The sequence below is a fragment of the Pan troglodytes genome, chromosome 9 (assembly GCF_028858775.2).
Source record: "Pan troglodytes isolate AG18354 chromosome 9, NHGRI_mPanTro3-v2.0_pri, whole genome shotgun sequence".
Lineage (NCBI taxonomy): Eukaryota > Metazoa > Chordata > Mammalia > Primates > Hominidae > Pan > Pan troglodytes.
The window spans coordinates 9,061,249-9,077,744 of record NC_072407.2 but is presented as its reverse complement, the minus strand read 5'-3'; the positions used below and the strand labels follow the sequence as shown (position 1 = coordinate 9,077,744).

General features: G+C 39.0%; 3 protein-coding genes across 4 annotated transcripts in view; 2 read left to right on the top strand and 1 right to left on the bottom strand.

The window, feature by feature from the left end:
- MMP26 (matrix metallopeptidase 26) overlaps positions 1-16,496 on the bottom strand; it is a 286,289-nt gene that overhangs the window by 63,585 nt on the left and 206,208 nt on the right. The gene's annotated exons all lie outside the window — the stretch shown is intronic.
- OR51G1 (olfactory receptor family 51 subfamily G member 1) lies at positions 3,848-4,813 on the top strand. The gene has a single exon (XM_001161284.5). It carries the CDS (start codon positions 3,848-3,850, stop codon positions 4,811-4,813), a length of 966 nt encoding a protein of 321 aa, XP_001161284.1.
- LOC466359 (olfactory receptor 51G2) lies at positions 8,836-15,585 on the top strand. The gene is made up of 2 exons (XM_054661956.2): positions 8,836-9,009; positions 12,435-15,585. Exon 2 carries the CDS (start codon positions 12,511-12,513, stop codon positions 13,453-13,455), a length of 945 nt encoding a protein of 314 aa, XP_054517931.2. The 5' UTR covers positions 8,836-9,009; positions 12,435-12,510; the 3' UTR covers positions 13,456-15,585.

Here is a 16,496-nt window from a genome sequence, read left to right as displayed (position 1 = left end):
ACACACTGAGCTCTCAGTCTTAGCTGTTTGCTAAATCCCCTCATCATGTCAGTCAAGGCAGTTTTGAGGGGCAAATGGACTCGAGATTGACCTGTGGTTCTAGTCCTAGCTTTGTCATTCTGTGTGATCTTGTAAAAGTCACGTTTATCATTTTGTTTATTCCTTGCTGCCTGTCATCTCTTTTCTCTTCATTCAAAGCACTAGTTTTTCTACCTTCCTCACCTTAAATTGTATCATGACAATCAGAGTGAATTTGACAGCACTTTGTAACAATTAAGCTCTATACTAAAATAAGGTCATGATTGTACTTCGAAGATACTTTGGAGACTGTCATAAAGACAGATGCTGATAATAGTTAACAACATTGTATGCAACCATATGAGGAATAGGAGCCAGAGGGAGTCAGAGTCTCATCAGGATCATTGCCCGGCCCACCTCTTTTCTGTCTGTCATAAACCCTAGGATGACATTCATTTATTTCAATAAATTAGAGCTGAAAGGAGAGTGGTGTCTCATGCAGTCTAGTGGAGGAAATCAGATGATACTTCTCTGATCCACTAATCTGGAGGTAAGTGCCATTGAGAAGAAAATGGACAATAGCTGCACTAAAAACTCTTCTGTGTAATCCCTATTGCATTTCATCTCTTTTTATCCATTCACTCATACATTTATTCAACATGTATTGAGCAGACTTTACTAAGTTCCAAATCTGTGCTAGGCTTGTGAGCTCTGATGATGCAGCAATTCCATTTCTTGGGTGTGAGTCATGATGTGCTTTTATTTATGTTTTTTCCTCATACCTTATACACTTGCCTCTTACCCATATGCAAAATATAATATGCAAGGACTATATTTTGACAGTGAGAAAATAAATGGGATGGAATACTATGATTGCAACCTCTCACTAGGTAGGCAGAATGACTTTTCTCTGTCTGGAGACATAAATGTGAAAATAGATGACTTCCAAAGGTTTCTGGTATTTCTCAAACTCTGAAATGGCTCAGAGTAAGATAGAATCAAACCAGCTTCACTATGTCTGCTGGCTGAAAAGTCATACATATATTTAAACTTTTACTTGAATTTCTCTTTTATTGATGAATAATTTTCTCTTCTTTATTGCTATTTCTTATTAAAATATGTTGCCATTTTCTCACTTAATGAATGCTCTCAATCCCATAAGGGCTTGCATCACTGCCTAAACTGCTCACAGCAAACTCTGCAAATCCTTTGATATCTACTTTTTCCTTCACAGCCCAGTTCCCCTCCAAGTCTCTACTTCTTTCCTTTATTTCTTCCTCTTTCCTTGCCATCATTCTTTATACCCCTTTTTTTGCTTCTCATTTGAAATCATAAAACAAGAATGCTTTTATTCTTATATTAAATTATGTTATTATTTTATTGTTATTCATTTGGATTTGAAATGTGAGTGGCAAAAGCTAGAGGGATTATATTCTTTCTTCAGTAGAGGCCCTTCAATGTGCTTCTACTTTACCAGGAAAGAAACAGAAGCTTTTTGAAAGAATGTTCTCTGAGGAATCGCCACACTGACTTAGAACTAGAAATACCATTTGACCCAGCCATCCCATTACTGGGTATATACCCAAATGACTATAAATCATGCTGCTATAAAGACACATGCACACGTATGTTTATTGCGGCATTATTCACAATAGCAAAGACTTGGAACCAACCCAAATGTCCAACAATGATAGACTGGATTAAGAAAATGTGGCACATATACACCATGGAATACTATGCAGCCATAAAAAATGATGAGTTCATATCCTTTGTAGGGACATGGATGAAATTGGAAACCATCATTCTCAGTAAACTATCGCAAGAACAAAAAACCAAACACCGCATATTCTCACTCATAGGTGGGAATTGAACAATGAGATCACATGGACACAGGAAGGGGAATATCATACTCTGGGGACTGTGGTGGGGAGGGGGGAGGGGGGAGGGATAGCATTGGGAGATATACCTAATGCTAGATGACGAGTTAGTGGGTGCAGTGCACCAGCATGGCACATGTATACATATGTAACTAACCTGCACAATGTGCACATGTACCCTAAAACTTAAAGTATAATAAAAAATAAAAAAATAAATAAATAAATAAATAAATAAATAAACAAAAAAAAAAAAAAAAAGAAAGAATGTTCTCAACTTCCTATCTTTCTTTTCTAAAAAATCCTAATATTCTCACCCATCTGTAGATTTTCTCTCAGAGGGAAATGGCACAGAATATAAACTTTTTACTTAATCCTCCTCACCCACTAATAAGGTAAGCCCTTACAATGCTTTGCCAGTCTATTAAAACAGTCTCTGAAAAATTAACAGTGACTTAGCCATTGTAAGTAAAATGTCTAAAAAACAAACAAACAAACTTGTCCTACTTCATTTTTTTTTTTTGTAGTTAACAGTGGTGGCTTGGTTTTATTGACATTATGTACTATTACTTTCATCCAATTTCTCTGATTCTCCATTCTCTGTCCCCTTTCTAGTTTTAACATTATGACCTGCCCTTATTTAAAAGTTATCAGTTTTATGAACTGACCCCCCATCTTTCCTTTTCACCATTCATCTCCTAGGAATTTTCTCCATACCCACGGTGCATACCTGTAACTCAAGCCCTCAGTCACACCACAATCGCTACATATAATATCCTCTAGACCCTCTCCCCAGAAATTTCTCTTTAAATTCAGCATATCCAAACTGGACTCGGTCTCTAAAACATGTGTCTTCTGTTGTCATCCATCTTGACTTATTGAATGGTATTCATATAATGGAAATGTCTGTTCACAGACTTTTCCAAGACAGGAAACTCATGGGATTTTAAATTTAATTTTTTAAATGTTCTCTTGTAATGGCTAAAGTACTGTGCAATAGTAGTGGAAAAATATGGTTTAATGTCCAATAACATAGACTTTGCAGTACAATGTCAGTGTTTAAATTTCATCCCCAACACTTACTTGCTCTGTAAACCTACCCAGGTCACTTTACCTCTCTGCGCTACAATTTTCTCACCTGTACTATGCTCCTAAGAATAGAACTTATAAGATAGAAATGGTGTCAGAGTTGAATGATGTAATGCACATTAGGCATTTACAAATTAACAGGCTCATAATGCATTTAATAAATGTTATCTTTTAGGATTTTAATGCATGTGACAATGTACTAGTCACACTACACTTATATATATATAACACAATAGAGCATTTTTCAATGCAACTGAATAAAATTTATGAAGGCAGAACAAAGTAGAACTCAGTTCAGATATTACAGGAACAGACCTGGATACCTAGATGTCATATCAATCCCAGCCCCACAGGCAAAACTCACTCTGAATGCCTTCTGATTTCGTTTCCTCATTCTAAATCAAAGATTTCAGGCTTTTCCTGGTGATTTCAGATTTTTCTCCTTTGCTCCTTGTGTTTCAAACCTAGTGTAAATCTCTTCTGCCTTCCCATCTCTAGATCCAGTCCTGGCTTAACTGCCCTGCTATTAAAGACATACATCTCTTATCATATCTCTGAGAACGAAGTCCCAAATTCCCCTTTTCTAGAATTGTTTTCTGAAGTCCAAGATTCTTCCAAGATGTTCCTTTGTTCCAGGCTTCAGATTAGCATACTATTATTTGCCTCCTCATCCATCAAAAGTCTCCTTCCTAGACCCAGTATAAAAGGCTAATAGATCAGCCCCAACCCAGTTCTCCCCTATGCCATCTGCAGATGCTTCCTTACTGGCTGATCTTGGGACATTTAGGTGAGTGAGAATTCAGCCTTGTCACTTTCCAGGAATCTCATTCTATATTCCAGGTTTCTGAGTCCAAGATTGTAAAGCTATGACAATTCTTCTTAATAGCAGCCTCCAAAGAGCCACTTTCTTCCTGACGGGCTTCCAAGGTCTAGAAGGTCTCCATGGCTGGATCTCTATTCCCTTCTGCTTCATCTACCTGACAGTTATCTTGGGGAACCTCACCATTCTCCACGTCATTTGTACTGATGCCACTCTCCATGGACCCATGTACTATTTCTTGGGCATGCTAGCTGTCACAGACTTAGGCCTTTGCCTTTCCACACTGCCCACTGTGCTGGGCATTTTCTGGTTTGATACCAGAGAGATTGGCATCCCTGCCTGTTTCACTCAGCTCTTCTTCATCCACACGTTGTCTTTAGTGGAGTCATCAGTTCTGTTATCCATGTCCATTGACCGCTATGTGGCCATCTGCAACCCACTGCATTACTCCACCGTCCTGACACCTGCATGTATTGTCAAGATGGGGCTAAGCTCAGTGCTTAGAAGTTCTCTCCTCATCCTCCCCTTGCCATTCCTCCTGAAGCGCTTCCAATACTGCCACTCCCATGTGCTGGCTCATGCTTATTGTCTTCACCTGGAGATCATGAAGCTGGCCTGCTCTAGCATCATTGTCAATCACATCTATGGGCTCTTTGTTGTGGCCTGCACCGTGGGTGTGGACTCCCTGCTCATCTTTCTCTCATACGCCCTCATCCTTCGCACCGTGCTCAGCATTGCCTCCCACCAGGAGCGACTCCGAGCCCTCAACACCTGTGTCTCTCATATCTGTGCTGTACGGCTCTTCTACATCCCCATGATTGGCTTGTCTCTTGTGCATCGCTTTGGTGAACATCTGCCCCGCGTTGTACACCTCTTCATGTCCTATGTGTATCTGCTGGTACCACCCCTTATGAACCCCATCATCTACAGCATCAAGACCAAGCAAATTCGCCAGCGCATCATTAAGAAGTTTCAGTTTATAAAGCCACTTAGGTGTTTTTGGAAGGATTAAGTTAGAGTAAAGAGAGGAAGTTTTGGACATAAAGCCCACAGGTTTCTGTTTGTTTTCAGCTATGCTGTGGCAAAATAATAAACCGTTGACTGTCAACAAAAAGGCAATTGGCTGTGCAACATAAGGCAGTGTGACCAGGAGAAAGTTACTTACCTCTCTGTTCTCCAGTTTCCTCAACTGCAGAATGAGCAAGGAAATAATTATAATACCTTCCTTCCTCAAAGGGATGTTGTAAAGATTAAATAATTTAGGTAGTTTTCTAACACAGTGTCTGGCAAATATACAATTCTCAATAAATATTAACCATTATGATTGGACAAAATCTAAAAGAGTACAAAAGTTTCATCTTTCAGTTCTCTGGCCAGTGTAATTTCATTGATGATTAACTGTTTAAACATATTTTTATTTATTTATTTTTATGTTACTTTATCATAATTACAGATTTTATTCATTTACAACATATTTGTGCCTATCTATATCCACACCCAAGGCAATGATTTTTCATGATAGTCTTTACTAAACATATGCCCACAAAATTAAGAAAAGGAGGAGACACCCTGGGAGTTTAAGGGAAGTTATCAAATTGAAACAGCACAAAATTATTCACGGATAATCCTCAAAAGATGTAATTGAGATTGAGGATTATCACCTGAGTAACTGGGGAAAAGGCTTGATTTCTTCCTTTAGTTACAAAGGTAAAAGAGTAAAAATGTAAAAGAAAATTATGTGTTATTTTATGCTTATTTGTAAGACGTTTCTCTCATCTCTGTATCTAGCCATATCAAACAAAGTCTGCATGAAGACACAAATACTGCTGTTTTTCTTTCTTGGTGTATTTTGATATTCCTTGGCATATAAATCTGCTGTGTCATGCTTGTTTGTGTTGGTACATATGTCCTAGTTGGCCAGTTTGTGTGAATTCATTTCTGTACATTATCACATATATCTAGATACACGGGGAGTGAAATTAGTAACTCTTTATATATTCATGTAGGTAGAGGTATTTTCTGCTATGACTTTATGTGGAGTCATGAGAAGGAGAGGGTTTTAAACAGCAATTTCTTCTCTTTCTAGTTACCTTGTCTTGACTCTAGATTCCAGAAAGGAAAGTCACCAGAAGGAAAACATAAAAATGTGAAATTCACCATGAAGAAGAAGTAAATTTAACTAGTAGAGCTAGAAGCAAGTTACCTACACTAAAAATTATCAATTAAGTTGATCATTTTTTCATATGCTTGTTGGCCATTAAGTGAAACATCTCAGAAACAGAAAGTCAAATACTGCATGTTCTCCCTTATAAGTGAAAGCTAAATAATGTTTACACCTGGACATAGTGTTCGAAATAATACACACTGGTGACTCAGAAATGTAGGAGAATGGGAGGGCAGTAAGGCATGAGAAATTACGTAATGGGTACAATACACATTACTCAGGTGATGGTTACACTAAAAGTCCAGACTTCACCACTATGCAATATATCTATGTAACAACACTGCACTTGTAGCCTTTAAAATTATACAAATTTTTAAAAGCAATAACTTTTAATAAAACTTTTTAAAAATTAATAAAGATCTATTTTAGAGCCTCTTCTTTCCCTGTGAAGAAGACACCAAAGAAAACAACTGTAAACATAACCACTTTTGCATAACTTTAAATAAGTGCATATGATCATGAATACATACAAAGGTACACAATGGCTCGGGTATTTCAAATATGTAGATTCATACAAATATACATTCTCATGAAATACCAAGTTTTGATAAGATACATGCACTGAACAACAGTGCTTACATGCTCACACAAGTGAAACCATACAGATCTGCACATGCATGCATATGTGTCCCAAATTAGAAACCTTCCGTAACTACACTTTTTCTTAGTACAGTGTTTCCATACTGGATGAAGCCATCAGCCTTTGGCCAGTGCATGACTTGAATCCCTCACTGATCTGCCACTGTCATTTATTTTATTTTATTTTGTTTTGTTTTGTTTTATTGTATTTTATCCATGTTTACAACCTAGTCCACTTACTCATGCTGGGCCTCTTTTGGAAAAGTCAGTATGCCTCTCTCTTTGCTAGACTGAGGCCCCAAGGCAGGATTTGGGACAACTTGGTTATAGCAGAGCTCTTGGGACTACATCTGAATTGTGAGCCTAGGGAAAAGAAGAGCTTCCCTTTTACAGAGTTCAAATAAGATAGGTACTTCATCCACTTGTCGCAAGAATATAAAAGTCCTGCAAGCTGCGCCTATGCTTTCTGCCATTTGTCAGTTATCCCTTCAATACCAACTTGTTACTCAGCTCATGGAATATTGTTTGGAAATCAGGACAGAATCTAAATGAGCTCCAGTGGTTTGACTTAAAAGATTAGCTATCTCTAAACTCACAGAATTCAATAAATATTCACTTGTTCATATAGTGTTATGTCTAAGTAAACACTCAAAGATGACATCTGATACCTATCAGTGATGACTGGATTTATTTACTACTAGAAGCACTTTATTTTCTGAATTAAAGTATACTTTTTAGGTAGGATATTAGAGAAAAGATTACCCTTCTCATTTTGAATATTTTATGGAGAATCAACATACGATGGTAAACCATAAATATAGGTAAAATTTGAATGAAACCCAAAGGGATTTTTGTAATACAATTTCTCTCCCTATTTGGGGCTGAGAAATGAAACAAAAGTCCTTGACAGAACTGCACACAACACTACCTGAAACCATACCAAAGGCATCATGTTTAATTGTTCTGTGCTTGCTTTGCATTTAATTATATGATCTTTGCTATTATCATTATGACCATAATCCTCCATAATATTCTGAGCACTTCTTACATCTGGGGCCTCATGTCAGAGTATGGAGATTTCCTTTCTGTGTCATAATGAGTTTGGCGTAAAGCCCAATCTCCAAATGTCAGTGGCTAGAATGGAACTATGTTGGAAGAAATCAAGCTGGAATTTGTAGAAATAGTCATAGCTGAATAAGAGGAGAAGAAGTGCATTGTGGAAACAGTATGAAAGGAAGGTACAGCAAGCAAAAGACCACTTACACAAGCCAATTATAGATGGCCTACTCTTGGTTCTACTAGGTACTTACATTAAGAAAGGTTTAAATTCAGGGCTGGCAAAGGTCTCTGAATAATGTTAGAACCCAAGAGAAGAAGGCTTAGGTTTCTTAAAGAGACCACAAAGAGCACTTATAAAAAGGTCCCATAAAGACAGAAATCTAGATATCCACAAAACATAATAGCCTATTCCCTCCCTTCATTTCTCTCTCTAAAATGCCTTCTTCATCAGCTTTCCCAGGGGCCAAAAATTAACTCTTCATAGCCTTGTAATCACATAAAAACTCCTTTTCAGTTCTAATTACCTTTTGCAGGGGCTCATCTCACCCCCAAGTGTACAAGAATGGATTAGTTTCTCCAATTAGCTCCTGGATGTCTGGAAACAAAGGACTGAGTTCTGAGTGGATCAGAGACAGGAAGAGGAGATGAAGTCCCTAAGAGTAGGCAGAAATCAGGAGCATATAGGGTTACCTGAGCACCCAGAATAATCACCAATACCATCCCAGCAAGAACCTAGCCTGACTTCCTTCCTCCCCTTGGTGATGGAGAAAGCGTTCAATTAAAAAAAATCCCTTTTTAAATTCACTTATGATTGTAAAGTGAATTTAATTCTCCAGTGTGCATAAATTGGGGTTATGCCATATCACACATAAAACATTATCAATAGCACCCACTCTGCTTTCCCAAAGTTGTGGAGTTGGTTCAAAACTCTTGCCATATTCTTCACCAGTGGCTGCTACATGGCATCCTCTGGGCTTTCCATCCTGGTATCTCACAAGACCAGTCTCCTTGCCCCTTTTTCTCTTATCTCCAGGGTCTGAGGTAATGAGGTCCAGGGAGCCAGGCCTGCTAGGGAATTGGTTAAAGATCCTTGAAAGGGTCTCAGTGGATACCTTGGGCAGTTGCATAAAAATCATGGATTTAAACATCCGTCCTCCAGTCACTCTAGCGTTCATGGCCTTTATTTTTAGCCTTGGTATGTGAGGAGTTTATATAGTAGCCAGGTGTTTGATGCTGAGTGTAGAGCCAAGGAAAGATCCCAGAAGGCTCAGCCCGAGCTTTGGAGAGAGAAAGGATAGAAGGGACTTTGTCTACCAAAAGGCTGCAGAGGGCACCTGCTAAAGATGGTAAATGCTACAGTCAGATTTTGCTGGCTTCATGGGATCCCAGGTCTGATCTTAGCACCAGCTCAGAAAGTAGACAACAGCTTTCTCACATTAGTCAATTTCCTTGTTTTCTTGCCCAGAGACTTGCCTCCTATATGGTAACGGCAGGAATATTGATGAAACCCAGAGAATTAAACAAGTTAGGTGGGCAAAATTGTCATGCAGGCATGAAACGAGCTCAGTTATTAAAGGTCAACATCTACCCCTAGTCTCAGACACAAGTTAGTAGAACAGGAGTTATTTCCAAGAAACAAGGAGATGGATAGGAAGCAGTCTGATTCTTTGGGAAAAAGCTTTTCTGTGACATAAAATATATTTCCCTGAGTGATCACAAAGTGTGGTCTATTATAATAGAATCAGAACAGTCATTCAACTTGCTCAAGTCCCTTCAGAAAGTAGTCTTAAAGCAAAACAACTTGAGGGCAGAAACGCCATGGATTAAGTCTATCTTGCTGAACCCACTGTATCCTGGACAGCTGCTTTAGGTCAGGAACAATGAAGTCCTTACCAAAACTGCTAATGGGTTCTGCGAGGATTTTATGAGAGGAACTTAGAATAATTATCATACTAAGAACTCTCTGGCGAACTGGCTAAAGGTATCTTTTCCAAGCAGATATCTCCTGGCATCATTATTCTGAATTTTATTTTATTTCCAAGTCCCCTCCTCTAACCTATCCTCATTATTCTCTCTGATTCCTGTTCTGCTGTACCTCCTTACAATCTGAAGCACAAGTTCAAATCCCAAAGAAAGTCTGTCTTGAGTTTATAGGAAACAAAGATGTGATCCAGACATTTAACATTTCTCTATATCTTTCTAATTTAACCTCCACCCGTTTCAGGCTGCCTTAACTTAAATAATTGCTGGGATTTGTTAACCAAAATTTTTCCAACTTTTCAGTATCTGCCTTGGAGCTATAGAGATCTAAATTTGAATTCCAACTACGGCACTGACTGGCTGCGTGATTCTAGGGATATTATAAAATTCTCTAAGCCTCTCTTTCCTCATTTGCAAATTGAGACAATAATACTAACTTGCAAATTTTTTCTAAAGTCTAAGTGTGATGATTTTTGGAATGTCCCTAATACAGAGCCTGGCAAATTGTAGCTGTTCTTCAGTAATTCTATTTCTTTCTTCTTCACCATCCTATTTCATTTTAATGTCAAAAATATTTTCCACCTTAGGTTTATTTTGACATTAAAATGAAATAGGGTGGTGAAGAAGAAAGAAATAGAATTACTGAAGAGTATCTACTATTTGTCAGGCTCTCTGAATTTTTTACAATAGTAATTATGGAACATGGATGTTTTAATGAATTTCATAGTGCAATGAAAACACTGAACAATTAGAGACTATTACATCAAAACAATAAAACCTGATTCTACAGAACACATAAAAAGTATATTGTTAACCCAATATGTAGCTTGTCTGTCCCTGACAGGTAAGTTTATCACAGCTTTTCTGAATTCACTTTGATATGTAATGTGGTAACCCCTGATCATGGCCACAGCAGAAGCTGAGGAGCACGGTGTGAGAGCCTATATGATCTTCAGGTGGACAGTGAGTTCACGGCCCAAACTATTAATGCCACCGTTATTGGAGTGAGAAAGTGTCTGTGTATATCTTTATGTGTGTTTCTCCAATCAGTTTATTTATTTATTCAGCTAAAGAATCAGCAATGCTTTTAAAGGCCTGTTAAGCTAGCTCTGCCACTTGACACTGAATTATTATCTATATGGCAAGAAAGAGTAATCATTGTTTACATCCTGAAGTCTAGAGAAAAAACAAATATTCGTTCAAATCCTATTTTTGTCTTTACTATTTGTCTGATCTTAGAAATGTAAGCTTCTGTTTTCTTATCTACAGCATAATATTATCAATAGAATATTCATAGGGTTTTTAAGGAGATAAAACCTGCACCAAGTTACTATTAGTTAGCTAAATAAAAAATAACTTATTCATGCAAAAAAACATTCTTGGCATCTGCTACGTACTGGGGCGTGTTCTAAATACTGGATTAACAGAGGTAAACAAAGAAAAGCCCCTACCCTCTTTGAGCTCATATTCCAGTGATATTAATTGAGAATGGAAGATCACTGCTGTGGAAGTCAGGAGGCCTGAATTGGCATATGACCTCTTCCCAGTGACAAGACTCTCCTGAGCCTTCATTTCTTCCTCTGTAGAAGACTGGGCCTTTCCAGCATCACTGCCCTGTGTTCAGTGGGCTCTCCTGGACATGACCTTGTGGTTGGGGATGTGGCCATGGTTGATGGTGCTTTAGCCTCTCCTGCCACTTAGGTCCACAGCAGTTGGATTCCTGGACTTCTGGGGAATTCTGGTTACTGATTGACAGGAGGATCAGGGCTTTGATGTCTTACTCTAGCAGTCAGAAATAGCTTCACAGGTCATCATTCACATACTCTCCACCTCTCTCTGGAATTCTGTAAGCTGAGCAGCATTTATGAGCTACTTGGACAAGGCTAAGCTTCTATGTCAGGAAGACCAGAGGAGAAGGTGAGTGAAGGGTTGGTCTGTCTAGAATTAGGGCTTGTATGTGCCTGGAGAAGTTAATCAAAAACAAAAAAGAGAAAGAAAGAAAAAAACTAAAACTGTAACAAAGAAAGCACAGTAAGATAAAGGAAAAGAAAAGAAGGTGGAATAAAAGTTAGAATATTAGTAAGAGGCCTGGTAGAAAAAAGGCATGTGAGGACTTTTTTTTTTTTTCCAGTAAAAGATCTATTTGTAAGAGGCAGGCAAAGTTAAATAGGGCCAAGAGGAATAATGAGGAAACTCTCACTTCTTAGTCTGAAGGAGCAGAGAGCAAGGACTACAACACAAGGAGTATGCTGCTATAAGAGAAAAGTCCCCAACAATAGCTGTGGCCTTCAGTGGCAGAACACAGCCACTGCCAACCCACAGTGCCAGCAGAGGGAGGCTGAATTCTCCCTCCTCCCACACCATTTTTTTTTTTTTTAGTAGAGACTGGGTTTCACTGTGTTAGCCAGGATGGTCTCAACCTCCTGACCTCATGATCCGCCCGCCTCGGCCCTCAAAGTGCTGAGATTACAGGCGTGAGCCACTGCACCCGGCCCCTGGGTGCATCCCATTGGGTGAGACTAGTAAAAACTCTAGTGGCTAAGAAGACCTGGTTGATACAGAAGTCAGAAAAGAGCAAAAAGGGTGGAGCGGCTCATTTAGAATCTCCAACTCACCCAGTTTGGCGCATCACTTCACAATTCCATGCCTTTGCTTCTTATTGAAACTATGAGACAAATTTCCTCAAAAAGATATTGAGAGGAAGTCAAGGACCAGAAAGAAATAACCACTAGAAAGAGCTGCACAGTTCTAGGTATATTTGATTCTATTTTTTTTCTTTAATTTCCACCAGGTGCAATCACCAGTATTGCCTCAATTTACTTCAGGATTTTGGAGGGCACCCACCTTCCCCCTTGTCTCCTCACACAATGACCCTGGGATCTCTGGGAAACAGCAGCAGCAGCGTTTCTGCTACCTTCCTGCTGAGTGGCATCCCTGGGCTGGAGCGCATGCACATCTGGATCTCCATCCCACTGTGCTTCACGTATCTGGTTTCCATCCTGGGCAACTGCACAATTCTTTTTATCATTAAAACAGAGCGCTCACTTCATGAACCTATGTATCTCTTCCTGTCCATGCTGGCTCTGATTGACCTGGGTCTGTCCCTTTGCACTCTCCCTACAGTCCTGGGCATCTTTTGGGTTGGAGCACGAGAAATTAGCCATGATGCCTGCTTTGCTCAGCTCTTTTTCATTCACTGCTTCTCCTTCCTCGAGTCCTCTGTGCTACTGTCTATGGCCTTTGACCGCTTTGTGGCTATCTGCCACCCCTTGCACTATGTTTCCATTCTCACCAACACAGTCATTGGCAGGATTGGCCTGGTCTCTCTGGGTCGTAGTGTAGCACTCATTTTTCCATTACCTTTTATGCTCAAAAGATTCCCCTATTGTGGCTCCCCAGTTCTCTCACATTCTTATTGTCTCCACCAAGAAGTGATGAAATTGGCCTGTGCCGACATGAAGGCCAACAGCATCTACGGCATGTTTGTCATCGTCTCTACAGTGGGTATAGACTCACTGCTCATCCTCTTCTCTTATGCTCTGATCCTGCGCACCGTGCTGTCCATCGCCTCCAGGGCTGAGAGATTCAAGGCCCTTAACACCTGTGTTTCCCACATCTGTGCTGTGCTGCTCTTCTACACTCCCATGATTGGCCTCTCTGTCATCCATCGCTTTGGAAAGCAGGCACCCCACCTGGTCCAGGTGGTCATGGGTTTCATGTATCTTCTCTTTCCTCCTGTGATGAATCCCATTGTCTACAGTGTGAAGACCAAACAGATCCGGGATCGAGTGACGCATACCTTTTGTTACTAACTGTGTCTAGTGTTAGAGCCACTGTCTCCTGAAACGTGCCCTTGTTTGCCTAACCTTTATAATTTCTAACATGCATAAAATAAAGAAGACATTTACTTACTCAACAAATATGTACAGGGATGAGTTACAGTCCTTACAGAACCCTCACTCTGTTGTGGCAAGGGCAGGGGGGATAAAATGTAATATGACGTGGTAAATTTTATTTTCTAAAAATAGCCACAGCAATAATTCTAAACCCACATTCTCTTCCAGGAACTTGCTACTCCTCATAAAGAGATAGGGTCTATTTCTTCTCCCCTTGAAACTGGATAGAATTTGTAAATGCCTCATGAATTGAATATTGTGGAAATAGCCCATGTATCTTCTCTCTCTCTCTCTCTTCCACCTCCATTCCACCACTATTTCTGTCTGTTTCACTCAACGCTTGTTTTTGAAACCCAGCCCCTATTCTAAGAGGAAGCCCAGGCGACGTGGAGAGGGCCCATGTAGATGTTCCATCCAGTAGGCTCAGCCAAGGTCTCACTCAGCTAAGGCTGAGACCTTAGCTGAGTCAGTGTTAACCACCAATGAGTAGAGAATCCTCAGATAATTCCATTCCCCAACCTTCCAGCCTCTCCAATTGGCATCTGGTAAAGCAATCAATTGTTCTCTGACTCAGCCAAAATTGCAGTTTTGTAAACAAAATAAATATTTTTAAGACACTAAATTTTGGGAAGATTCGTGATACAATCACATGTTAATTGTACTCTTCAAAGAAAAAAGAAATTGGTTTGGGAGTTGTCTTCCCCTAGCTGGGGGAAGGGAGCATCAGAAAAGTTTTCCCTGAGTTGACACAGTAATAGCCTTAAGGGAAATGTAGGCATTAGGCAGTCAAAAACTGTAAGAGGAAGGAGACAAAAATATGTTCCAGTCCAAAGGAACAGCATGTGCAAAGCTGAAGCAGAAGTGAGAGAGAGGACAGCGTATTCTGAGAATTATCTGAAGTGTTGTTTTTGTTGCCATTTTTATTCTCTAGAATGTCAGAAAGGTTTAAGAAAAATGAGGTGAAGTGGAAACAGATTGAGGTACTGAATGTATCAGAAAGAGATTATAAGCCAAGGAACCAAGGATAGTTTGTTATGCCCTTTTATATGTTGTATTGTTATTGTACCCCCAAGACATTCTAGATAAAAGTTACATTTTGAGTAATACATGTCAATATAGTATTTGCAATTTGGGCTTGGAGGTAACTGTGAGGAAAGCAAGCTTGAATGTGATATTGCCAAGGGGAGCTTCGAACACCTAGAGAGAAGCATGAGAATGTCACGTTCCTGCATGGTTTTAGTGCAGATTAAGAAAGGGTGTGGCTGAACACAATGTCTTCTACTATGAAGTGTATGTGGAGCCAGTTCTCACCTGAGGTTGGTCTCTTCCAAGGCAATCTAGTACACCTGACATTTAACATTGGATATGCCTGTCCCTGCTCCCAACACCAGTGTCCCCTCCTGTTTGGCATGAGAACACTGTTTCTGCAATGATATCATCAACCCCAAAATAATCAAAAGGATCAGAACCCAGTTTAAAAGAGCTTATTTAGCCACAAAGTTGAGAATGACCATTTGAGTAACACAGACCCCGAAGGAATGGGGTCATTGCTCTGAAGCTGAAAAGTTAAGGATTTGCTTATGCACGTGGAAAGCAAATAAATTTAAGAGGACTACAACATTTTCCATACTAAGGCTGACTTGTGAGTTATAGTAATTTGAATAGTTAGAGCTTGTTTTTTTTTTCTTTTCCAATTTGAAAGAGTATGTTTAACATTCCAGGCTAGACAACATGATAGTCCTGAGGTTTTTGTGTAAGAGAAGTGAGACGTAAGTTAATCTATAATGAAGATCAACAGTGGAGTGGGAAAAGGTCTTGTCTAGCATTCTATAGTTTTTTACATTTTAAAAAACAATGTAATTAAAGAAAAGGAAAATTACAATAAGAGAAACAAAGATTACAGCTGCCTAGGTTATAGCAGCCTGTTATGTAACTCAGATCCCATAATCACATTTTTTAAGGCTCAATATTCCAACATCTTTCATTATGAATTTCTTATTTTTACAATGTGTATATGTGAATTGTGTGTATTAACATGCAAAAGGCCTATGATTAGTTGTACACAGCAAATTGAATAAAATATGTCTGTGAGTGTCATGAGTGGTATGTGTCTTTTATGCTTGTGTATACAGAAAACTTCAGAAAAAAAGACATTAAACCACTGAAAATTTTGAGGCATGTATACAGCTTCACAGCTGGATTCTCTCTGTGATGTGTACTTGTAATTTCAGTCCCCATAAAGGAGTTATGTTCTCTTATGTCTGATGATAAATTAAAAGTTATTCCGATATAGTAGCAAGTATACTAAACTTGGGGTCAGGTATAGAAAGTTCTACTTCCTCACTGTGTGACTTGGACAAATTATTTTATTTATCTGAGATCAATTTTATTTTAAAAAGAACTAAAAATGTCTACCCCACAAGGCTGTCTATGCAATTTAGATATATCATATATGTAAAACTTTCTAATATAATTCTTAGCATGTTCTTTTATTCACAATAAACTTTAGTTACTTTAATTCCTAACATAAAACATAAATATAATAACACAGATGAAAAACCACAAAGAAGAATGTGTGTTAAATAAATGAGGGATCCCAGAAACCACCCTGAGGGGAAGGAGGGCCATAGGTAGATTTCTAGAGGGGTTGCCTTAGTTAAGGCTTGAAGTGCTTATAAGCAGAAGTTAGTTGGGTAAAAAAAAGTTGTTGAGTGTTCTCCTCTCTCTAAGCACACATTATAGGAATATAGTGGGCAAAAGGATAACAAAACCTGTTCTCTTGACTTACATTTTGGTGGTAGAGACAGACAACAGCACAGTAAATGATTAACTATTTCATACACTGCAAAGTACTCTGAAGGAAACATAGTGGGGTAATGGGTTGAGAGCGATTGAATGGGTGAGCAGGGAAGGCCTCTATAAAGAGGGGCTTTTCTGAACAAAATTGTGAACAATAT